Raw genomic sequence first — 24,886 nt, forward strand, 5'->3', positions numbered from 1 at the left:
GGTGTGGGAAAACTACTATCTGTCAAGTGTTTGCGGCCTTGGCAAAGCAGAAATTATACTCAGTCAACTGCCACTTACACATGGAGACGTCGGACTTCTTGGGGGGGTTGCGACCCGTGAGACAGAAGCCAAATGACAAGGTTTGTCCTGAGCAAATGATAACATGTTCATTTAAAGAATTGCAGTCAGCTCTGTGCGAGAGTCAACTGTGGGATTTTATTCCTGGTGGGGCGTACAGGTTTGATACATACCTTATCTTCAGATTTTCACTGGTCTACAAGGGACCTCCACAAGCATCCTGTTATGCGAGATCTATTCCTGTTCTCCAGTCTTTGTTTTCTGCAGAGCAACTCCAGCAGACGCCCACTAGCTACGTGTGTATTGTCTTGTGGAGCCACCTGCCCTTTAATTTCACCCTCTTCTTTTCCAAATTGTAGGAAGAAATTGACACATCAAGACTCTTTGAGTGGCATGATGGGCCTCTGGTTCTGGCCATGAAGGAGGACGGCTTTTTCCTCTTGGATGAGATCTCCCTAGCCGATGACTCTGTCCTGGAAAGACTCAACAGGTACACGAGCGTAAGAGGTTTACCCTGTGTTTGATGCTTTTGCTGGTCTGGATTTTATAGATATTAATTCTTGTGCACAGTAATGTTCTTCATAGGTACACTGTATTCAGTAAATGTTTGAAAATGATGATGAGCTATTGCTTTTTTTGGCTTTAGCACTCAGTGTCTTTAAGAGACCTAGTTTTCTGTTTAGCTATCAATAATCAGAAAGATGGGACTATGGGAGGATAGGGCTAAAACAAAGAAGCCCAAGTTAAAATTCTTTTTTAAGGCAAATTATGTGGCCATTATCTTAATATTTTTTTCAAAGAACTAGAATCAAAATCCTGGATGTTACAGCTGTAAGGCCTCTCAAAACCCCAGACCAGGACGCTGACCCTCCACACCAGACTTGGCTGGCCTCATAGCCCCCTAGCCGCATACTGGTGTCGGATGTGAGAGCATGTGCTTGAGTAAGAAATCAGGCTTTGCTGGAGACATTCAAGCAAAGATGCCTTTCCAGAACAGAAAGGAAACTCATGCATCAGAAAAGGTGACTAGTGAACGTACTGAAAGAATATGGCTGCACAAATACTGAAATCTGATCAGAAAAAACAGTTTAAGAAGTTTCTCAAAACCTACACAGTAAGCCTACAGTAAACCTGCTTTTTGCAGTGTGAAAGACTTCAGGACAAGAGAAGTAAAGCCTGAAGTGACCTCACCTGCTCAGAACATTTCTTCCAGAAATGTTTAAAAATGACATGAAGGATATCAATGAGATTTCAGGAATATCCTGTTCAACAGAATGAAGCCCTCATAGCCAGTGCAGGATGCCTTGGCCAGCCACGTAGATAAGTCCTGATGGACGGATCCCTGATGACATACCGGAAATGAGGGCTCACCTAACAGAAACCGCCCCAAAGCAGTAGCCACCGTGTGAACCAGCCATCTGTCCTGACTGGCAAATAAGAACCACTGGAGAAGCAAAATTGCTGTTTACCAGAGTAATCAAAATAAGTCTTGTTGTGCAATGAAAATAGTAAGATGCAGCATTTGTTGAGACCTTAAGACTCAGCAGCTTGGTCACTTGATTAGAAAAATAAACCATTGTTTCTTCAAAATAGGTGTTTAGTCATGAGATAGGAAAAAAATTATATTACTAAAAGTAAAATAAATGGAAATAACCTGGGGGGAAAAAAATGAAACAGGGACTTCCTTGGCAGTCCAGTGGTTAGGACTCCACGCTTTCACTGCCAAGGGCCCTGGTTCATTTCGTGGTCGGGGAACTAAGATCCCACAAGCTGCCCGGTCAAAAAGAAAAAGAAAAAAAAAAAAAAAAACCCAAAACAGAAAACCTCAGATCAGTGTGAATCTTGATGAATACCTGTGTTTCTCTCTTTATCGAGGTATAATTTACATATCATGAAGTGTACCTGTTTTAAATGTGTAATTCAATAAGTTATTTTTTTTCTTTCTTTCTTTCTTTTTGGGGGGGGGGTTGTTTCTTTGTGTGGGGGGGGCTGGGGAGTTGGGCGGTGACCACGCCAAGCGGCTTGTGGGATCTTAGTTCCCCGACCAGGGATCGAACCCCGGGCCCCAGCAGTGCGATTGCCAAGAGTCCTAACCACTGGACCGCCAGGACGTCCCCTAATTCGAGTTTTAGTAAATTTACTGAGTTTTGCAGCCACCACAATTCAGCTTACATTTTTATCATCCCAGTAGCATCCCTCCTGTGCATTTACAGTTTATCTTTGATGCCACCTCCTGCTCCAGGCAACTCCTCATCCACTTCATGTCTGTATAGATTTGTCTTTTCAGGAGATTTCATATAAGTGGTCTCTTCTTTAACTTTGCGTCAATGTTTTGAGGTCCCTCCATGGTATAGCCTATATCATTAGTGTGTTCCTTTTTGTTCCTCATAGTATTTCATTGTGTAGATAATACCATATTTTTTTATCTATTCACCTCTTCTTGGTACTTGGGTTGTTTCTATATCTGTGAATAATGCTGCCATGAACATTTGCATGCTAGGCTCCCATTTTTTATTTAATTTATTTTAAAATATTTATTTATTTGGTGGTGCCAGGTCTTAGTTGTGGCTCACCGGCTCCTTAGTTGCAGCACGTGGTCTTAGTTGTAGCATGCGAACTCTTAGCTGCGGCATGCGTGTGGGATCTAGTTCCCTGACCAGGGATCAAAACCAGGCCCCCTGCATTGGGAGTGTGGAGTCTTATCCACCGTGCTGCCAGGGAAGTTATGCTCCCATTTTTTAAAACAAGTGTCTTGACGTAAGTGGGAAAAGGAATTCTTTTTCTTTTGATCAGAACTGTTCTTCCACTACATAGGAATAGGGATAACTATTCACTTTGAAGTTTGTGGCAGGAAACCATTAACTAAAGTGAAAGCTCAGCAAAGGAGATGACTTTTTTTTTCCTTTTTGAGAACACTGAAGACCACAAAATAGAATACAGAAGGCTTTTCTAATCTGACATTCTCCAATTTTTCTTCTAGTGTCCTCGAAGTGGAAAAGTCTCTGTTATTAGCTGAGAAAGGCAACCTAGAGGACAAGGATAATGAGGTAGAGCTGTTGACTGCTGGGAAGAAATTCCGTATCTTGGCAACCATGAACCCCGGGGGTGACTTTGGGAAAAAAGAGGTAAAACTGTGTTCTTGAAGCATAATTTTTTTCTGCCTTTTGACCTCAGCTCACTGTACCCATAAATACAGTATGTAAAAATGGGTCTGGAATTTTATGTGGTAAAAACTGAGTAAAAGATAAAAATCCAGAGAGAGCCATTATAAGGTTGAAAAATAATTCTGACAGATAAAACATTTCCTTATTTGATGTCTCACTTTTGTATGTGCCTGAAATTTCATTATTTCAATCACTTTGCCTGGCTTTTTACATACTTTAAGGTAACAAAGTCTCATGAGAGCTCTGTGTGGAAGTTATTACGCTAGTTTTATGGATGAGAAAAGTTGAAACTGAAGTTTATTCTCCCGTTCTGCTTCTAGAGTCTACTCTGTTAAACACGAGAGTGGTGATATGAATGACTTAAAGTGACAAAAAAGCAGTCACAGCCAGGATCCTGTCCTGGTTTTGCAGGTGGAGAGTATCTGTTCCCTCAGGGCTCGTGTGGGTCCCCCTCAGGCTGTTGGTAAAGGAAAGGGTGAGGGTGATTTCTTCTGTTCAGAAGGTGGTATGAGGGTCCCCCAAGCCCCACGGCTTCCAGGCTCATGAAGCCTCTCAGTGGAGAAGTCTGCGTTGTGTGTGGGACCCTGGTGTGTTCAAGTTAGGGAAAGGGTAGTGTGGTAGTAGGTCAGGATGATGAGCAGAAATGGGTTGATCGGGAGTGAAAGTAGTTAAGATTCTTGGTAACTTGGTGGCTGCCTGAAACGTGAAAATGATATTTAGGGGCTGATTTTCTTCAGTAGCATAAGAAGAAAGATGATCACTGTGCTTTGGGAAATGTACTGGAGGGAAGAAATAACATACAGCACAGTTTCAAAGTATGAAAACAGGCGCTGCGGCACATGGAAATAGCACAGAAAGATCTGATTTCAAGGTTGTATGTGTTAACTTGCCTGTCAGGTTAGCTTAAGTTTTTTTTAGACAGAGATTGCCGGCTTTTACCGAAGGGAAAGATAGCTTTTGCTTCTGCCTGCCTTGCTGCAGAGGGAGGTGGGATCCTGGAACCATGATCCTGCTCAGCCGGGATGGTGCTGAGCAGCACATGCAACCCCTGGTGCCTTTGCTGAGCTGCTCCTGGGTCCAGGCGTTGCTCCTGGTCCTGCTGTGCTAGGCCAGGTAGGCGGAGGATGGAGTTGATCTGTCCAGTAGAGGAAAATCATTGGTGAACTTTTGTGAGCGGGTGTCATCTGACCTAGGGGGAGGGTAGGATGAATCCAGACTGAGGGCAAAGGCCCTGAGACTGGAGGACTAAACAGTTCTTTGTCATACAAGAGGTAAATATATACCTGTTTGCAATTTCACTCCCTTTGAGCCGCATCAAAGTTTTCTCCTTCTACTTCAGACAGCTCTCCCCCATGGGAAGATAGCGTTTATTTTCTCCAAACCACCAGTCAAGTAGCTGAAGGGAAAGTAAAGGGAAGGGCCTTTGCTTAGGGGAAAGTGTTGGGGTTTGGAAGTCATCTACGGGGGCTGAATCCTTCTTGCACCACAGACTCTATAAGACCTTGAAGTTCTCTACCATGATTATAAAGAAAGGGGTGGTAGTACGAGCTCGGGGAGTGTGGTGGAGATAATGAGATGACATGTGGAAGGAGCTGGACAAATAGGTGTTCAGTGAATTATAGACAGTAGTAGAGGTGATAAAAGAAGCATTGGGTACCTGCCACATTCACAGCCAGCATTCATTCAAAGGATTTGTTTTCTAGCTTTCCTCATAGGTATTAAATTCACATTAGAATTTGTGTTCTTTGTAGCTGTCTCCTGCCTTAAGAAACCGTTTTACAGAAATATGGTGCCCTCAAAGCACAAGCCGTGAAGACTTAACTCAGATTATCAGCCATAATCTTCGCCCAGGATTGTCTCTGGGCAGAACAGATCATAAAGGTGAGAGTGTTCGGGTGGTGCCGGTGGGGTGTGTGTGTGTGTTGGAGGGAGGGGAATAGCATGTTTAGCAGTAGGTGTGTATGGCCTGTTCTATGGAGAAGTGATAACAAATAGATCTAAAGAAGACGTGATACTAGCCTGTTGCCCTCTACCGAAGTATCCCTTCTTCACCTTGCTTCCATCACCGGGTTACTACGTTTTAGCTTTCTGATTGTTTCACCTGTCGGCCATCTTTATATATAAGGCATATTTGTTGGCTAAAGATAAGGAAATGTGGTTTAAATTTTAATCATTACCACCGTTAGAAAATGTTCATAGAATTTTAAACTGCATTTCCTTAGTAGTTGTCACTTTATTTTATTTTAAATTTTCCTTTTATTATGAAAATTTCAAACACAAGGAAAATAGAGTAGTATTTTAAAAATTCGCATAGACTTGTAACCTAAATTTAATAATTCTTAAAATATCCAGTAAGAGCCAAAACATTTATTATACTTTTTTTTTTTCAAATTGAACCTAGATTGCCCTGATTAATCCCATATTCTCGGCATTGAATGGGCTAAATTTAGGACCTAGATCTGGTTCTAAGCCTTAATACAAACCCTAATACAAGTAGTTTTTTGGATCATTTTGCCTCTCTGTCTTAAAGAATATAAAAGGATGTCTGCTTCTTTGAGATTGAGGTTCATGGATATGTTCAGCTTTTTAAAGGCATGCTAAAGCACAGCTTCAAAAATAGGTAGGATGGCTGTGGAGAGTAGGTGCATGGGTCCCAGCCTCATCTGTGGTATATTAGGAAAGATCGGCTCTTTAGTCACCTGAGCACAGACTTCCTTTTAAGAAGGGCCTTTACTGAACCTCAGTATTCACGGGTGTACACAGTGCTGTCTGAATAGCTGGAGTTCCCCTGGCTCCACCAATATCACAGCTACTCAGTGGTGCAGAATTGACTAAGCCTGCGACTCCCAAACTCACCTGGACAACTTGTTTAATTAAATACAGCTTGCAGGGCCCTGCACCCAGGGCTTCTGATTCAGTCGGTCTGGTGTAGGGCATGAGAATTTGCCTTCCTAACAAGTTCCCAGGTGGTCCAATAATATTGGTCTATAGCCCACAATCAGAACTTGTGTGTTACCTTGGTTGTGTGCATTGGTGCATTTATGGTGAAAATTCAAGTAAAAAGAGGAGGAGAAGACAGAAATTGTTAAGCTGGCATGGTTTGTCTTTCGGCTCTGGGTTGGGACTGGGTCGCCCAAGGAAGTAACCTCTGAATCGCATATGGGCTGCTTACTCTTCTGAGCTACTTGGATTGTGGTAAGAATGGCGGAGGATACAACTGCTGTTAAGCTGCCACGTTTGCTGCATCATCAGTGCTTTTCATGTTTAACTGAGCAAACTGTTCCTCCACAGGGCATAAGCACTGGGACCCCTAGGACTTACTCTGAGCCTTATGGCTTGTCCTTAAGGAGCTTGTTTACTCCATGCTTTCCAGGCTGCATGGCAGCAGACATCCCTGGGGAGGCATTAGAGACCCTGAGGGAACATGGAGCATGAGGGAGAAGTGGCTTAATAATTTATATCAGTCTTTTCATTTGGAAATGGATCAGGGTGGCACAGCATAAAAACATTTTTTAAATTGTGTAATATAAAACAGGAAATTAGGGAATTCCCTTGCAGTCCAGTGGTTAGGACTCCATGCTACCACTGTAGAGGGGCACAGGTTCAATCCCTGGTTAGGGAACAAAGATCCCACGAGCCGCACACCGCCCCAAAAAAAAAAAAAGGAAACTAGACATAGCTTTTCCCCAGATTTTCTTTAAGGATATATATGATTCACTGAATTTAATATTTCAACTATTAATGGATTCTAAATTGATTTAGGGTATTTAAGATATATTTACTGCATCGTCTTAATGAAAATATAAATACCACTGTGGGTACCACTTACTTTCTCTATTATTTTTGGTTCACAAATCTCTATAGTAGTATTATGCATACATAGATAATTTAACAAAAAAAGATTCTGTAATGAAACCTTTTCTATATTTGACATATTGATGAAATTGATGTATTTAAAAAAAATGGATCTCTGAAGGGCATGTGGGCTGCTTTTTCCACTCTCAAACTCTCATTGACCAGTATTTCTCAAAGCATTCTCTTTTCATTAAAATGACATATTGTTCAGAGCTTTTCTTTGAGTTGTATTTCTAGAAGTAGAAATTAGGAACTTCCGAGCTCCCATTAGTTGTGGCCAGATTGCTCTCCAGAAAGTTGGCCCCATTCACAGTGCTGCCAGCAGCTTAATTAGTTCCCCAACCAGGGATTGAACCCAGGCCCCAATACTGAGAGCATCGAGTCCCAACCACTGGACTGCCAGGGAATTCCCGTCATTTTTTTTCTTTTTAATTACAATGAAATCTATTATTTTATCCTTATTAATTTAATGGATATTCTAAATTTTCATTTTCTTTTATTACTAGTGAATGGAGCATTCTCTGTAGTTTATTTAAAAATAACTATTATTTTACACATTGCTATTTGTATATTTTTGCATAATATTCCTTAATATATTTATCATGTAGGTTTCTCTCTTCTGTTATCTTCAATATTTGTTGTTAAAAAATACATATATGGGGCTTCCCTGGTGGCGCAGTGGTTGGGAGTCCGCCTGCCGATGCAGGGGACGCGGGTTCGTGCCCCGGTCCGGGAAGATCCCACGTGCCGCGGAGTGGCTGGGCCCGTGAGCCGTGGCTGCTGAGCCTGCGCGTCTGGAGCCTGTGCTCCGCAACGGGAGAGGCCACAACAGTGAGAGGCCCGCGTACTGCAAAAAACAAAACAAACAAACAAAAATACATATATGAACCCATCCCATCCACTTTATCTCTGATGATCTTCTGTTTCTTTAATAGTCATGATTTAATTTCTCTTTATTAATGGATAAATTATTTCATTTTCCTTAAGTCCTTGATTTACTTCAGATTTTTTTCACTCTGAAATGTGGATCCAGGTACTCATGTTTAACATCTAGCTTTTGAAACAGTATTTAATTTCTTTCCTCTTGTTAACTAGACTTTCCCCCATGAGTTGTCATTTTATGTTCTGTCTTTAAGATTTGTGTTTTTTTCTGTAATTAGTATTTTTCTTCTAACCAGTTTGCAGTGTAGCTTGAAAGCTGTTACTGTATAGTCTACTTTTTATTACAGCAGTGCTGATTCCTCATCATATTTTCTTTTTAAAAAGCATTCCTTGGTATTCATACTTTTTAGATAAATGTTTACTATTGACTTCAGAAGTTATATGAAGTACTCTACTAAATTTGATTGTCATTGCTTTGAATGTGTGTGTATGACTTAAGTATTTTGTTTCCAGACAAATATTTTACAATATGAAATTGTGAAAATTAGAATAGTCATTAACTTGAACCACGAAACATAATTTGTGAATCCTCTGATTTGCTAAATTGTGATTGATGAACAGATGGACCAAACAAACAAAAAACCTAGACTAAATGCCACTGGAATCATGATAATCCCCATTCCACTGAATCAGTTAAAAATATAAATAAATCTGTATGTTTTCTAAAATCATTGTGTCTTGTCTTCAAAATTATATCTGAACATGAACCAAATGAATACTTTATTTCTTTGAGCTGTTTTCAGGGTGCTTTCTTAGACTTTAATTCTCAAAGTTTTCTTTCTGGTGTTTTTTTGTTTGTTTGTTTTGGTAGGGGTAGAATGTGTTCTTGAACCCTATGGGAATGTGATTAAAGCTGTGGACCCCATTTGCTTAGAAAAAGTATTAATGTACATTCACAAAAATTTGCATATAATCTCATGAAACATAGATCCCTTTTAAACCATCAGTGGGCCCCAGGTTGCAAATCCCTGTCCGGCGTCTTCCCAAACAGCAAATACCTTTGTTTTCTTGTGTCTTAGGGGCTGACATAGCTGAGGTGATGCTGGATTTCACTGACTGGCTGACCCACCAGGAGTTTGGCCGAAGGTGTGTGGTCAGTATCAGAGATATCCTGTCCTGGGTTAACTTCATGAACACAATGGGGGAGGAAGCTGCTTTGAAAAGGCCGGAGACCATCTCCACAGTGACGTCTTTTGTCCACGCCGCCTGCCTGGTGTACATAGATGGAATAGGTTCAGGTATGTTGTCTGTTAGCTGGTGAGAACAAGGGGTGAGGATAGAGGGGACTGTGAGGTGGAGCGAGCCCAGGCCTCTGAGCCAGATGCCTTTAACATTTCCAAGACTCACAGTGGCTCTCTTGTTCTGTTACTCTTTTTGAGAGGCGATTGGTGTAAAAGATACGCGAAAACTTTTCATTGCTTATAGACCAGGGATTTAGTAAATGTGAAGCAGCGCTTATGATAGAAAGAAGGCTGCTGGGAACACTTGTGCTCCTGAAGAGCGTCACATGGCACCTCTGAATGCGGTCGTTCAGTTCACGGGCCTGAATCCTGTGGTTGGTTTTAAGCTTACTACAATTTTATTAAATTTAATGTTTAAGTTTTTTCAGCCATGAAAATTAGAAATACAGCCCACATGACTAAAAGTACCATATTAGTTACTCTTTTCTCCAGACTGATTTCTCACAGAGTGACTGGAGTGCTTTACTGAATAAGCTGCTGCTGAATTGATGACGTGACAGTTGTGGGGAGAGGGGAGTCACACTCCTTCTTAGGGCTGCTTATACTAGCAATCGTATTTTGGCTGTGATTCAGGAGCCCATCCTAGAGTTCCTGCTGAGTGGTTGTGAAGCTGGGTGCCCTGCTGTTGTTTGATGGACCGATCCTCTTCCTTTAGGGGTAACTTCATCTGGGTTTGGTACGGCTCTCTTGGCTCGCAAAGAATGTCTGAAATTCCTAATCAAGAAACTTTCTAAGGTCGTCCGACTTACAGAAAGTCAGAAAAACGAATTGAAGATTTATGACAGACTCAAAGCCAAAGAATTCACTGCGATAGATAACCTTTGGGGAATTCATCCATTTTTTATACCAAGGGGTAAGAATGATTTTAAATAAATAAGATTCTCTTCTTGTGGTTTACAAATACTTGACCTTTATTGTGACTTTTAACTTTACTATATCATGATTACTTTTGAACTAGGTATCTGAGTTAGAATCTGACTTGGCGTAATCGTAATTGTATGAGTGGTTAAAAAATACATAACAGGCATATAAAAATAGAAAATACAGTCTTTAATACATGAGTAAATTGTCCCATAAAAATGCATTTATATGTTTATTATTTGGTGCTCAAAACAAGACCTTTCCTATAGTGGTAATTCAGCCCATAATGTTTCAACTATAGAACTTTATCACCTTTTACAAAAACAGTTTTGTGAACCCTTGAGGGCAGGTGTCACTCATCTTCCTGTCCCTGGCATCTGCCACATAGCCTAGCAGTCATAGGCATTCAGAGAATGTCTGCTGAGTGAGTGAATGGATGAATAAATGAGTGATTAAATAGGAAATGCAGGTGGATTTCAGTTCTAATCCTTGCTCTTATTAGGTTGCCTTTGTCAAATATTTAAATGAGGCAGTTATATTAGATATCTTTCCAGGGCACTCTGGACTTTTCGGATCGTTGCTTCTCTAGCAGAGTCATCTATTTCTTGTCCCTTCTTTCCTCTCTGTGTCAAGAATTGTTGAGTGCTTGGAATGTGTAGAGGTGCAGTGGCAGTTAGCGGGGGTTCAGTGGTGAACTAAACCAGCCCAACTTCCGGGCTGAATGGAACATTGCCCCTTTCCCTCTCCCTCTTCAACAGTACTGTCTTCATCCCTGATGGGGTTCCCCCGTGATCTAACCATTAGGTCCCTTCCCCAAGCCATCATGGTAGTATTCAGTTCTCTCGTGTAGGAGCTGTGTGCTCGTGGCCTGGGACTGGGGTGGTCCTTGCTTCTGCTTCCGTAGCTGAGGTAATAAATGTTTTCCTAGCCCCACTGCCTCCAAACTGATGTACCAACAGCTTCTGCCAGGAGACATAGTGGCATAAATATTAAGCCCTCTAAGACTGTTATTAGTCCTGCACTTCAGCTGTACTATGGGTTAAGGATGCATCCTGAATTGTCTTGGTGGCCTAAAAACCTTGGATGAAATTGTTTATATGGGCTTATATACCAAGCTTCCACTTGACTTTTAGGAAAATACAAGTATAAGGTAAATTGTACAAGTACATGTAGTAGTAATTCCAGGTGTAGGTTGTGAAAGGAAAGAAGTATGCTTGCAGTTTCGACCTATATGAGTATGTATAGATGTAGGTGTAGGAAGTGCCGAGATCTGTGTAGTAGGCACAGTTGAAGAAAGTATGCTGCTGGCTCTTCCTGGAAAGCATTTCATGGACCCAAAAGTGAGGAAATATCAAAATAGGGCTAAGCGTTTTCACCACAGATGGTACTTTACTGACTGACAGTCTACTTGGTGGATTCTTTTAATCTCCAGTTGATATATATGTATGATTTGGTGATGTCCAGCTTATATGTGGCTTTTCTTTTCTCCACTTCAGGACCTGTCTTGAACAGGAATAATATCGCCGACTATGCACTCAGTGCGGGCACCACAGCTGTGAATGCCCAGAGGCTCTTAAGAGCTACAAAACTGAACAAACCTATCCTCTTGGAGGGCTCCCCTGGTGTGGGCAAGACGAGCTTGGTGGGAGCCTTAGCCAAGGCTTCAGGCAACACACTTGTCCGAATCAACTTGTCAGAGCAGACGGTAAGCTTAAGTCATGCTACAGCTGATGGGGGTAGGTGTAGGGAGTAATGTTTTTATCTATTTTTTGTTTGTTTTGGTTTTTGGTTTTCTTTGTGGTATGCAGGCCCCTCACTGTTGTGGCCTCTCCCGTTGCGGAGCACAGGCTCCGGATGCGCAGGCTCAGCGGCCATGGCTCACGAGCCCAGCCACTCCGCGGCATGTGGGATCTTCCCGGACCGGGGCACGAACCCGTGTCCCCTGCATCGGCAGGCGGACTCTCAACCACTGCGCCACCAGGGAAACCCTGTAATTCTCTTTTGAGAGGGAATCACTCATTTCAGTTTTTATTGTAATACAGCCTCTCTATTTTTGTCCTTTCTAAAAATATTAATTACAGATAAAATGACCCTTTAAACAATCTTATGAAAATATGGGACAGGGATGACAAATAAAATAATCTCCTGGGATGGGGTCTGGGAGGAGGGCCTGGGCATTGTTTTTGGTGTGTGTGGTTTTTGTTTTTTAAGGTCACCAATTTATTTCCAAGTACATCCAATGTTGAGAACTATTGATCTAGAGCTCCAGTTGATAGATGCTTAGACTATTGTGATGATAAGATGCTTGGGGCATATCTGGGCTCCTGGTAAAGAGTTCTGGGATTGATTAGTTCTCTCTTGGGGGTAAGACTAAAAAGTGGTACAAGGCCTAAGTATTTACCATTTTACGTTTGGGGTCTTGGGATCTAGTTCATTTTCTGTGTAATGTTGGCTTTTCTCCATTTCTTCCTCCTCTCAAAGGACATCACAGACCTGTTTGGAGCAGATCTACCTGTTGAAGGTGGCAAGGGAGGAGAGTTTGCCTGGCGCGATGGCCCCTTGCTGGCAGCCTTGAAGGCAGGCCATTGGATTGTGTTGGATGAGGTGAGAGGACGGCCCATTGTGCCAACATGGGACTACAAGTGTGAGAAATGGGGGTGGGGGCAGAACTTTTCGAGGCTTGAGGGCATTTCGCAATGGATGATCATGCTCTTGGCTAGTAAAGGCAAATTCTCTGATGAAAAGAATCCTCCGTGGTCTCCTTTATGAATAAGAAAAGTCACTTGTCAGAAAGCATATACAGAACTCCCCCCATGTATAGGGTTGGCCAGAAAGTTCGTTTGGGTTTTCCCGTAGCATCTTACGGAAAACCAAATGAACTTTTTGGCCAACCCAATATAACCTACAAACTCTCCTACTTTCGTGAGCTATCCTCCAGAAAAAGTGCCTCTTCACTAGTTTTATGCTCTAGTCGCTGGCAGGCTTGCTGTATTTGTATTTATTTTCAGAGATAAACATAGTTTACAAATAGTGCCAACCACCTCATTTCAGCAGAGAGGCTGGGGAAAGTTATAGTAGGAAGAGACATAGAAAAATGGTGAGAAAATGGTCAATGTTATATGTGCACATGGGATAAATTAATGACCAGAAAAACAGAGCACATCATGTGATATGTGATAAGTGTTGAATCTCTGTGACTGACAGGTAGCTAGAGAGATATGGAGAAGTGAGGCACAAAATAAAAAAATTAAAGGTTGTGGCCAAAGGGTTTGAGTTAGTTCGGGATGTGCAATATCAGTTCCGGAAAAGGTGAGCAAGTAGTTGTGTAGCTTAAATGATTTGAGTGATGAAAGTGCCACAGATGACTTTTGACACAGACCCCGGCAGGTTCCCTAGATTCAGACCCCCCTTGCGTCTGCAGTAAGGGGGATGGATTCCTTTTCTGCTGAGCTGCTTCCTAATTACCAGATATTAAAGAGAAGGAGGGTTTTGGTTTTTGTTTTATTCCCCCCAGATTTTTTTGAAAAAGATATGTGATAGAATAATCATCAGCCAGGAAAAAAAGAGTGCCTTGTTTCAAAGCTAGAAGACTACTGACCATAGTCATATTTTGTGGAAATGCACATAGGGACTGCAAGGCATTCTGGCCTTGCAGTCACACATAAGAGCAGCTTTTAGAACTTGACCCGTATGTGGGTATATAGGAGAGTTTGTGTTTTGAGTGCTTATGTAAGCATGACACTTGAAATTCTAATATAGTCTGATTTTTGGCCCATTTGCATTTTACTGATTCACATTTCACAGTTGAATTTTTCCATGTTACCTAAAAACCACCCATGCTTCACATCCCTGAGCTCTGAACTTAGCATCTGAGGACCTCCATTCAGCTCTTTTCATTTCTGTCGCTCGCACAAATCCTCGTGTTTGTTCTTGTTGTTCACAAAACTGTTGGCATAGTTAGATCTACTTTATGTAGTTTATATCATGACTTTGAAGCCCATTTGGAGAGTTTATTCAGTATTTGAGCTGGGAAGGATGTTTATTTAAGTATGTAAAGAGCTATGTTACTTCACCTTAAAAAAATCCCAGAGCGAAAGTGAGATATCTGTATTGGAAAGTTTCTTTTGTAAGCTATGATTTATAAAGTAGGTCAATATAGGAGCAGATAATGGATACAGTTTTATTTTTGAGACTAATTTAACTGCTTTAAAAAATTTTAACCCACATACTCAGTTTACTTAAAATTATTATTTATTATTATTTACTTATTATTGCTATTTTATACACCCCAAATTTCTCTAACATATATATGAAATAATAGGATGAGTACACATCAGTTCAGCTTGAGAAGCAGAGTGTTACCAATGTTGTTTGAACTCCTTCCCCCTTGAGGATAAGACTACTTTTTGTGCATATTATTCTTTTGCTTTTTGTAGCAGCTATACAGCATATAAAATAAGTACATGCTCTTTCTTCTCCAAATAGCTTAACCTGGCTTCGCAGTCAGTCTTGGAAGGACTCAATGCTTGTTTTGACCACCGAGGAGAAATCTATATTCCTGAGTTAGGAATGAGCTTTCAAGTGCTGCATGAGAAGACGAAGATTTTTGGTTGTCAAAATCCTTTTAGACAAGGAGGCGGAAGGAAGGGCTTGCCCAGGTCTTTCCTAAATAGGTTTACTCAGGTAAGATTTGCTGTTGCCCCAGAAACCAAAGGTGGTGTCAGGGGCAATAATACTGCTGACACATAGCAATGAGGGTGCCCACTATGAGAATGAGACAGGCTCAGTGTAATGATCTGCTTCTCGATTTCATATCTTTATATGTTGGATATCAATGTGACTGATTCCCATAATCACTTCTCTCCTGCTGCGAATCCTTTGTCTTAGGTCTCAGAGGACCTGGTATGTTATCAGTTGGAGGAAAGTAAGATGACCACCGTCTTGAGGATTCTATTACTGTGCTCAGAGATTAAGGCCAATCTTTGACCTTTTCAAGTGTATTTGTGATCTGTTAGAACATTAAAAGATTATTTTATAATGAAAATGCATTTAAATCTAAGTAAAATAAAGTATAAAAAACTACCATGAAGAAGAAAAAATCCAGTATTCTCCATACCAAAGTCAACCACTATTAATAGTTGGTATCTTTTCTTATCACCTTTATTCTCATTAGCAGCAGAAGGTGTGTGTGTATGTACACATAGGGTTACATGTTTTAACATCTTTTTTCAAAGTTTGGCTAATGTAGTGGCTTGGAAATGCTTCTAGATGTTAGCTTTCTTTTATGCCCCATCCCTTGATAATTCAGAATTTACTGAGTATCTTTTAAGAAATTTATTATGAAGAATTTCAAACATATTGAAAAGTTGATCAAATTTTAAAATGAATGCTCATATACCTACCATCTGGATTTTTTAGAGCATTTTACATAATATATAGGAAGTTAAAATTACAAATATACTTAAAAAAATTACTTGCATGTCTTTCTCTAATTCACTAGAATGAAGCTAACAAGAAAACCCTCTTTTGCTCTATATTTCAAAGATTTTATATAATTCCGTATCCTAAAAATGCAAGAAAAGAAATTTCTATAACTGAAATATATATATTACTGAGGTATTACTACTTTGGTGTTAAATAAAAATTTTACGTAAGTCACAGTAGTCATTTCTGGTGTTTGGTAAAGAGAAACGATGTCATTTTTTCATGTTATTTTTGGATTTTCTAGGTCTTTGTGGATCCCCTTACAGTAATAGACATGGAGTTCATTGCCAGTACTCTGTTTCCAGCCATTGACAAAAGTATTGTTAAAAAAATGGTTGCTTTCAACAACCAAGTAAGTACCTACGTGTATTATTTGTTCTTTGTTTTTCTGATTTTCTCACTTTCTCAACATGGAACACTAAATTACCAGTCTCCGTAACTAAGATAAATCACATAGACTTCTAAAAGTTTCTAGTGGAAGGCAAGCTACTCATTTGAGGGTTACAGTAATTCAGTTCTGTTGCATGTATCATTGTCAATGCTTACAGGGTATTCCTGGCATTGAGAAGTCTGGATTGGGAGAAGGAGACATCTGAATCAAGCCTCTTAGTCTCTGTTTTGGATTATGTATGCATTCACGGTACACTGATAGTACTTAATGCAGTGCGTAGCAGTGGTACATGCTTTCCCAGTAAGGGTATTTTCTTTTTAGATTGATCACGAAGTGACTGTCGAGAAGAAATGGGGACAAATAGGAGGACCCTGGGAATTCAACCTCCGGGACCTTTTCCGCTGGTGTCAGTTGATGCTAGTTGACCAGTCCCCTGGGTGTTACGATCCTGGTCAGCATGTGTTTTTGGTCTATGGTGAAAGAATGAGAACCAAGGAAGATAAAGAAAAGGTGAGTTTCATACTTGCTCTTTGCATTTCTTTCCATCTGTAAGTTGATTTCTTCCTGAGGGACAGAAGGGGGGTGTACTCATTAACAATACCAAACCCATTAAAGCTGCTTGGAAATTTAGAAGTTACGAGAAGAAACTAAGCATTCACCTCTCTCAGAGTCTCATAGTGTAGTTTGCTTTGGAGGACACAGTTTGCTTATCCATCTAAAGCCCCATGATTACAGACCTACTTTAACAGTATTGCCCTCCATTAATAAAGGCTTGGTCTTTATCACCTTTCCAGGCACAAAAGTGAGAAGCAGGAGGAGACAGGTGATAACCAGTAGAAGAGGAGGGCTTTCTACTTTTAAATAAATGTCAAATTGCAAAGTATTTTATCTAGAAAAGATAAATAGATGAAAAGAGAGAGGAAATTCTGTATCTAAATGGAAGTAAAAATATCCCTTTGTAAGTAGAAAACAACACCAGAATTTCCAACTTAGTAAACCAATAATGTGTGCGTTGCTTTGTGGTATTTCAAGTCCAGTTCATGGAAAATTCACAACAGTTGCAGGTGGGAGGTGCTGTCATGACCTCTTACAGATGAAGATCCAAGGCTCAGTCATGGAATCTCAGTGCAGCAAGTGGCAGAGTCAGCTCTCTAGCACAGACCTTTCCACTTTGCCTGCTATTCCTTCTACTGTATCACAGTTGTTTACAAACAAAGTAACTTACAGATTCATGTGAGTTAGAAACAGTAACCTCCTTACTGACCTGAAGATGTGGCTGCCCATGGCACAAGTGACTTTCACACACTTTGATTCTGCTACTAAGAGCACAGATCCCCTTTTATGTGGCATCCAGAGTCTAGCCCAGTGTTAACAACTCATTTACTACATGCAACATGGCTTTCAGTATATTAGGACAAGATGTTCAGTTAGGTTTTTTTTCTTCACAAATTTTAATTCACATATCAGCTAGTATTTTAATTTCTTCATCCACTTACTGGTTACAGTATATTAACTGTGGCAGGACTGGCCAGTGTTGGGTAATTGATGTTGGTCAGATGATGAGTCACTGTAGGGTGTGGAAGGTTTCCATCACTCCTCGAATTCATTTGCTGTAGTTGACCAAATGTTTTCTGAGGGGGGGGGGAAAGCTAAGTAAAATAATAATAGAAGAAGAGAGGCTATAAAAGTATTTGTAATTTTAACTCTGGTATAATATCAGGGAGAGGAGATGATCTGCTGTAGAGTGGGATCTAAGGTCAGAAATCGCCTGGACCAAGGAGTAGGTGGTGGGAGCATTTTCTTCTGTGCTGCTTTTAGGCTTTTACTCAGTGTTTGATACTCATTATGATTTTATCTTCGTTGTTTTTATTTTCTGACTTCAGTCCAGTATACATTGATGAGGATGAATATTGCTGCTTTGTTAGAAACGCACAACTTGTTGTAAATATTTTGGGTGGCTGGAATCTTTGTGGCTGCTATGGGCTAAATTAGTGTTTTTTACACACCCTTATCTTTTCCCCTCCCCAGCTCCTCTTAGATTAAAAAAAAAAAAGAAGTGCAAAAATGAAGTACAGTTAACAGGAAGTTTTTAACAGTATTGCTGCTAAGGAAGGGATAAGTGACTAAATAATCAGTCAGAGAAATTACTTTGCTTGTCCTCTCTACATAAATATTTAGAAGGGTAACAGTGATTTTGGAGTCAGACAGGCTTAGATTTGAAATCAGTTACCAACCGTGGGCAATCATGTAACTCTCATGAATCCCCTAATCCATATCTATAAAATGGAAATGGAAATACCTATTTTGCATGGGTATTAGGATCAGAAATAATCTGTTAAAGCACCCAATATAATGTTTGGCACATGGTAGGTACTCAGGAAACAGTCATTGTTCTTCATAAACTTCATGTTTCTCTTCTCTTCTACCTCTAGGTGGTATCTTGAATGACGAAAGCAAATTCATTTTTCATCTTAAGATTTACCATAGTTTCTATGGCTTTAATTTATGGTATATTCTCACTGGAATCTCAAAATAATTTGAGATTATGTGATTACTCTTAAGCTTCAGTTTACTTTCATTCTGAAGAATTAAATGCAATCTATCCTTTTTATAAGAAAATTCAAAAAGATAAGGACTCAGAATATTGTCATTCTCCTATTGTGTTCATGTTTACTAGTATTCATTCTAGAAGGTTTGGCTCAGAATTTGGTGGAGTGATTTGTGTTTTGATTGTATCATCATCTTCCTTTAGGTCATTGCTGTATTCAAGGATGTGTTTAATTCAAATTCTAACCCGTACCTGGGAACCAGACTGTTTCACATCACTCCCTGTGATGTTCAGGTGAGGAGAGGAGGATAATCCTCTTTCAGTTTTCTGTGGCTTCTGCTCCCACTCGCAGGCACATTTGTGAAAACTCACCGGCATGTCTTTTTCAGCTGGGCTACTCAGTGCTTTCCCGTGGCAGCTACGTTCCTCTCCCGACTCGCCGGCCCCTGTTGCTCCTGCACCAGTCTTTACAGTCTCTGGAGTCAGTTATGAAGTGTGTACAAATGAGCTGGATGGTCATCCTTGTGGGGCCAGCCTCAGTGGGCAAGACCAGCTTGGTTCAGCTCCTGGCACACCTTACTGGTCACACTTTAAAGATCATGGCCATGAACAGTGCAATGGACACTTCAGAGCTTCTGGGTGGATTTGAGCAGGTAACTGATCTGCCTCTGCATTTTCAGGCAGAACACAATAAACCATGTGGTCTGGCTGGTGGTCTTCTGTGTTGGTGGTAGCTACAGTAGCAGTGTTCTTTGATCCTGGCCATGGGCTGTGCTGGGTTCACGTGCTCTGGAAATTGCAGGTTGATCTCATCCGGCCGTGGAGGCAGCTCCTTGAGAAGGTGGAGGGCACTGTCAGGACCCTGGTAAGAGACAGCCTCCTCGTCAGTGCTGACGATGCAGAAGTAGTGCTGCGAGCCTGGAGTCATTTCCTTCTGACGTATAAACCCAAGTGTCTTGGAGAAGGTGGTAAAGGTGTCACGATGGAGATTGTCAGCAAGCTGGAAGCAGTGTTACTGCTTATGCAGAGACTCAATAATAAAATCAACTCATACTCCAAGGCAGGTATGTGTGTTTGGGTGTGTGTATCAGACACTTACCATTAGTGTCCACCCACGGGTAATATATTTGTAAATGCAATGCCCATAATTTTTAAAATGAATTTAATGATTATTAACAATCAAAATTTGGAAATCTTTGTCCTATGAAATAAAATGAAGCTGATGTAAAGTATTTAGAATTGGTGATCCTAAACAGAAAGCAGGAAAGAAATTGGTTACTGAGTTTGATTTATTCTGTGTGTAATCAACCACAGTGACTTGTGTGTAAATTTGGTTTTATTTTTTGTTGGCCTGTTTTTTAAACCTGTTAATAACTTCTCAAGAAATCGAGTATTTCAAACTGAAGAACAGAAGTCTAAATTGGTAGCTAGGAATCTATTTTGTATAGAAGGTGGAGGAAATTCCTCAGTTAACCTGGAAATATACAACTCTCATCTTGTAGTGCAGCTTTTTGGATGGTAATGAGCATGCCTTTAGGGGAGAATTGATTAAAGGTTAAGGCCTGTCACTAAGGTTGTCTTCCTTTCCAAAACCTGCTCTTAACTGTTTATTCCTCAGTTATTCCTTGGGAATAGTTGATTCCTTAGGGGTGAAGAAATGAGACTCCCCTCTTCCCACTGTGTCAACATTGTATCCATAGCTGTGGGTCAGATAGTTTACTTTCTTAGTTAAGACAGTGATTTCAATGTTGTTTTGATCTGTCATTTTCCAATTCAAGCTCACCATTTGAATTTGAAATTCTTTACTCATTCATTCAAATTAATTATTAGATATGTTAATGAAGTCGTACATCACTTTATATATTTTTAAAAGATAGGTATTGTAAAACTCACCATTGAGGTTTGAATTCCTACTGAGTGGTGGACAGTATGTTAAATATGTTTACTTTTAACCCTCACAACAACACCATATTACAAGGAAAAATGAACCCCATTTTATACATGAGGAAATGGATGCTCACAGAGGTAAAATAACCTGCCCAATGCCTTCTTGCTACCAAGTGGTTAGACTAGGTTTGGGCTCCAGTCCTCTCTGACTTCAAAGCCTGGAATCTGGTGTGTATGGATTTCTTTCATAAGTCTGTTAAAATGTAAATATCTAGGGAAGTTCTCACAGCCCATTCTCAATACTGAGCTTTTTTTTAAATTTATATATTTATTTTGCTGCATCAGGTCTTAGTTGTGGCATGTGGGATCTTTCGTTGTGGTACGGGCTCTAGAGCGCTCTGGCTTGGTAGCTGCGGTGCACGGGCCTAGTTACCCTGCAGCATGTGGGATCTTAGTTCCCCGACCATGGGTTGAACCCACGTCCCTCGCATTGGAAGACAGATTCTTAACCACTGGACTGCCAGGGAAATCCCAATACTGCTTTTTATTTAGGATTGACTTTCATATTGAGTAATTCATTTCTTAGGGATATTGACAGAGTGAAAGAGGCTGGGTCTAAAACAGTTTGTCTGCTACTATTTTACTTTTGGTTAAAAATGTCTTTTCTTCTTAACTTTATATCTTTTAATGTCCCTATGATGAACATGTATGACTTTTAAAATCTATTCTAGTTTCATATTTTATCTTAAATCTTTGTACATATTGAGCATATATATAATAGCTCTATTATAACATCAGAATGCAGCCCTTAGGGACTTAAAGCAAGAAAATATATCTAGGATTTTTTATTAGATTCTGGGCATTTTGAATTTAAGTTGCTAAGTGCTGCATTTTGTTTTTTTGAGGTTTTCTTTGGGGGGAATAAGGCAGTTGAGTTGCTTATGGATGATTTTTATCTTTTCAAGCTTGCACTTAAGCTGTTAAAGGTCAAGTCCGGAGTAACCTTTACTGTAGGGTTAAATTAGCCCCACTCTTGAGGCATGGCCCTATGGCATCTCCACTGAAGGTCCTGTGTGTTCTGTGGAGTCTCTTCGCTTTGACTGGTGGGAACTGGAGTGTTGTTCAGCCCCGTGTGAACTCTGAGAATTGTTCAGCTCACAGCTCCCCGATAACTGTCCTTTCCTTGGAAGTTTTTGCTCATGCTTGTGGAGTTTCAGCCTTCACATGCACATGTAGATTATTATTGAGCCAAAGACTCCAGGAGCCCTCATCTGGATTTCTGGAGCCATCCCTCTGAGTAACTCTTGCCTTTTGAGCACCCTGCCCCTCATTCTAGTTGCTCTAGCCTCCCTGAATTCAAGTCTGTGACCTCAGGTCATTGAGGCCTTGGGATCTGTTTGAGTTTCCCCTCCCCACTTTGCAGTCTAGAAGTTGCTTCCAGGCAGAAAGCTGGCCATTATAGGACCTCCTTCCCTCAGGTGTCACAGTCCTGTGCTGTTTTCCAACATCGGAAAGCAGTTGTTTCATGTATTTTACCAGTTTTCTAATCGCTAAACACTGGGAGGTTAAGTCTCAACCTTACTGTTCCTTCATGGCTAGAAGCAGAAATCCAACATGTATTACCTTATGATATGAAAAAGGGTCAGGAAACAATTTCTTCTCTTTCTTTTTTAAAAAAATTAATTTATTTTATAGGAGTATAGTTGATTTACAATGTGGTGTTTCAGTTGTACAGCAAAATGATTCAGTTATATATGTACATATATTCATTGTTTTTTAGATTCTTTTCTCATATAGGTTATCACAGAATATTGAGTAGAGTTCCCTATGCTATACAGTAGGTCCTTGTTGGTTATCTGTCTTATATAAGGAAACAATTTCTAATAAGAAAGATCAATTGAAAAAATTCTGGGAAAGGACTATCTAAACTATGAAGCAAATAAATACCGGTTGTTACTGTATATGATATGGTCATTACAAAGGATGCCCTGTTTAATGACACTGATTGCATTGTGCCGACTTAACAGCACTTTACTATAGTATAAATGCAGTAATAGGTGGAAGACATTATCCTTCCACATTTGAAAAATTAAAACACATAAAGATAATTTCCCTTCTCCATCACCCTTGAGTCAACTTTTCTAGCCATTCATTCAGAAAGCCATTAAGTATTTTCTATCCCCAAACCTAATTTTCTTACTTGTTTTGTTCAAACAAAAACGAAAATCTTTTTGTTTACCCTATTATGAAACTTTAAAGAACTGGGCCAGAAGTTTCCAGGCTTCTTTTAATAAACTCTTAGCTTTTTGTTTTATTTGTTTGTTTGTTTGTTGTTGTTGTTTGCGGTACGCAGGCCTCTCACTGCTGTGGCCTCTCCCGTTGCGGAGCGCAGGCTCAGCGGCCATCGCTCACGGGCCCAGCCGCTCCGCGGCATGTGGGATCTTCCCGGACCGGGGCACGAATCCATATCCCCTGCATCGGCAGGCGGACTCTCAACCACTGCTCCACCAGGGAAGCCCTATTTGTTTGTTTTTGATTGCCCTGGTTTGAAATTAAATACTGTGGCTGTGACGTTTCAGAGTTTGCCAAACTCGTGGAAGAGTTCCGAAGCTTTGGTGTGAAGCTTATGCAGTCAGCCAGTGGCCGAAGCTGTGGCACGTTCGAATGGGTTGACAGCATGTTGGTTCGGGCCCTGAAGTCTGGAGATTGGCTTTTGATGGACAATGTTAACTTCTGCAAGTAAGGACCTTCTATTCAATCATGAGTGGGTCTGATTGAAATTTGAGATATGCTTGTCAAAGTAGAAACCCAGGTGGAAGCTCTGGTTTTGTTTTTCCTCCCTCCCTCCTTCCCTCCCTCCCTCCCTCCCTCCCTCTTCGTTGGTGTGCGCAGTTGTTGTGGTGCGCGGGCTTCTCATTGCGGTGGCTTCTCTTGTTGTGGAACACGGGCTCAGTAGTTGTGGCTTGCAGGCTCTAGAGCTCAGGCTCAGTAGTTGTGGCGCACGGGCTTAGTTGCTCCGCGACATGTGGGATCTTCCTGGACCAGGGCTTGAATCCGTGTCCCCTGCATTGGCAGGTGAATTCTCAACCACTACGCCACCAGGGAATTCCAGCTCTGGCATTTTTAATCCACTGTTTTCTTAGCTAGAAACACATCCTCAGCTATATTCTATAGACTTCTCCCAGTGGTGAACAATGGTAGTTGGTTATTAGCTACGATATTTTAGTTCTAGCAGATAGTTTTGAGCTGAACCGAAGGCTAACAAAATTGGATTACTTCGCCAACTAACATCCTTTGAGTCACACCTTTGTATTTAATATCAGAAAGCTTCCTTTTGTTAGGGTTTTTTTTCTTTTCTTTCTTTTTTTTTTTTTTTTTTTTTGCCGTGCCACGCAGTTTGTGGTATTTTAGTTTCCTGACCAGGGATTGAACCCCAGCCCACGGCAGTGAAAACGCTGAGTCCTAACCACTGGACTGCCAGGGAATTCCCTGTTAGGGTCATTCTTAAGTACAGATTTTTGAAATGGAGGGTCTGACACAGGGCAGACATTTAGTGAATGTGCATTCAGTGTATACCACTTGATTCTAAAGTAAGGAAAAGGGCAAGTGTAAGACTATTCTGCCTGTACAGTGAGCATAATACAGGTCAGGTGATGGGCTTTTCTACCTGGAGCATTTTCAGAATGTTTCAAATTACAATCCAGTTACCTTTAAATGAATTTGATAATATTGGGAAGTAGGGGAGAGGGAAGAGGAAAGAGAAGACAGTTTTATTAGTTCAGGGAACTTTCTATCATTTTCCTTGATTTATTCAACAAACATTTTGTATATTTACTGTGTATGAATCACTGGCCTGTGTGCCTTGGGGAGTGAAAACGGGCATTGATAGGAAAAGAGATCTTGGAAGAATCACAGTTCTGTACGGAGACGTGATCTGTGCTGAAGGGAAGACATGGGTCAGGCGCAGTGAGAGGCCTGAGCCAGGGCAGCAGTCAGTGTGGCACGGCAGCCTGTCCCCCATTTGGATTCTCTCTATTGCAGCCCGTCGGTGCTGGATCGTTTGAATGCTTTGCTGGAACCTGGAGGTGTCCTCACTGTTAGTGAGAGAGGAATCATCGATGGATCCACTCCCACCATAACACCAAATCCCAATTTCAGGTATTTATGCCTCTTAAGTTTGTGCCTCAGAATCTGACAGCCTTGATGTCAGAGGTGACCATTCATTAGGGCCACCTTACGGATCGTATTTGTACACTCAGTCATGAGCATGTTCATACATTCATTGATTTAACAAATATTTACTGAGGCTCTGCCATTTGCCAGGTGCTGGTGTGCTTTGGGGGGCACAGCAGTAAATAAGAAAGTTGAAGTCCCTGCCTTGGGTTGGTGGTGAAGGCTGGAATCAGGGAGACCAGTTACAAGCCTTTTGCAGTTC

General features: G+C 40.8%; 1 protein-coding gene across 1 annotated transcript in view; it reads left to right on the top strand.

The window, feature by feature from the left end:
* The window catches only part of MDN1 (midasin AAA ATPase 1), a 155,148-nt gene that overhangs the window by 62,633 nt on the left and 67,629 nt on the right, over positions 1-24,886 (top strand). The window contains exons 30-45 of the mRNA XM_082855910.1: positions 2-140; positions 438-568; positions 3,059-3,203; positions 4,994-5,123; positions 9,059-9,277; positions 9,936-10,133; positions 11,638-11,846; positions 12,623-12,745; positions 14,627-14,824; positions 15,870-15,977; positions 16,338-16,526; positions 18,769-18,858; positions 18,954-19,217; positions 19,367-19,628; positions 23,031-23,190; positions 24,493-24,609. Of these exons, the coding sequence (XP_082712036.1) occupies positions 2-140; positions 438-568; positions 3,059-3,203; positions 4,994-5,123; positions 9,059-9,277; positions 9,936-10,133; positions 11,638-11,846; positions 12,623-12,745; positions 14,627-14,824; positions 15,870-15,977; positions 16,338-16,526; positions 18,769-18,858; positions 18,954-19,217; positions 19,367-19,628; positions 23,031-23,190; positions 24,493-24,609 (2,682 nt within the window). The remainder of the gene's footprint in view (position 1; positions 141-437; positions 569-3,058; positions 3,204-4,993; positions 5,124-9,058; positions 9,278-9,935; positions 10,134-11,637; positions 11,847-12,622; positions 12,746-14,626; positions 14,825-15,869; positions 15,978-16,337; positions 16,527-18,768; positions 18,859-18,953; positions 19,218-19,366; positions 19,629-23,030; positions 23,191-24,492; positions 24,610-24,886) is intronic.

The sequence above is a fragment of the Leucopleurus acutus genome (genome assembly GCF_964270905.1).
Source record: "Leucopleurus acutus genome assembly, chromosome: 15".
Lineage (NCBI taxonomy): Eukaryota > Metazoa > Chordata > Mammalia > Artiodactyla > Delphinidae > Leucopleurus > Leucopleurus acutus.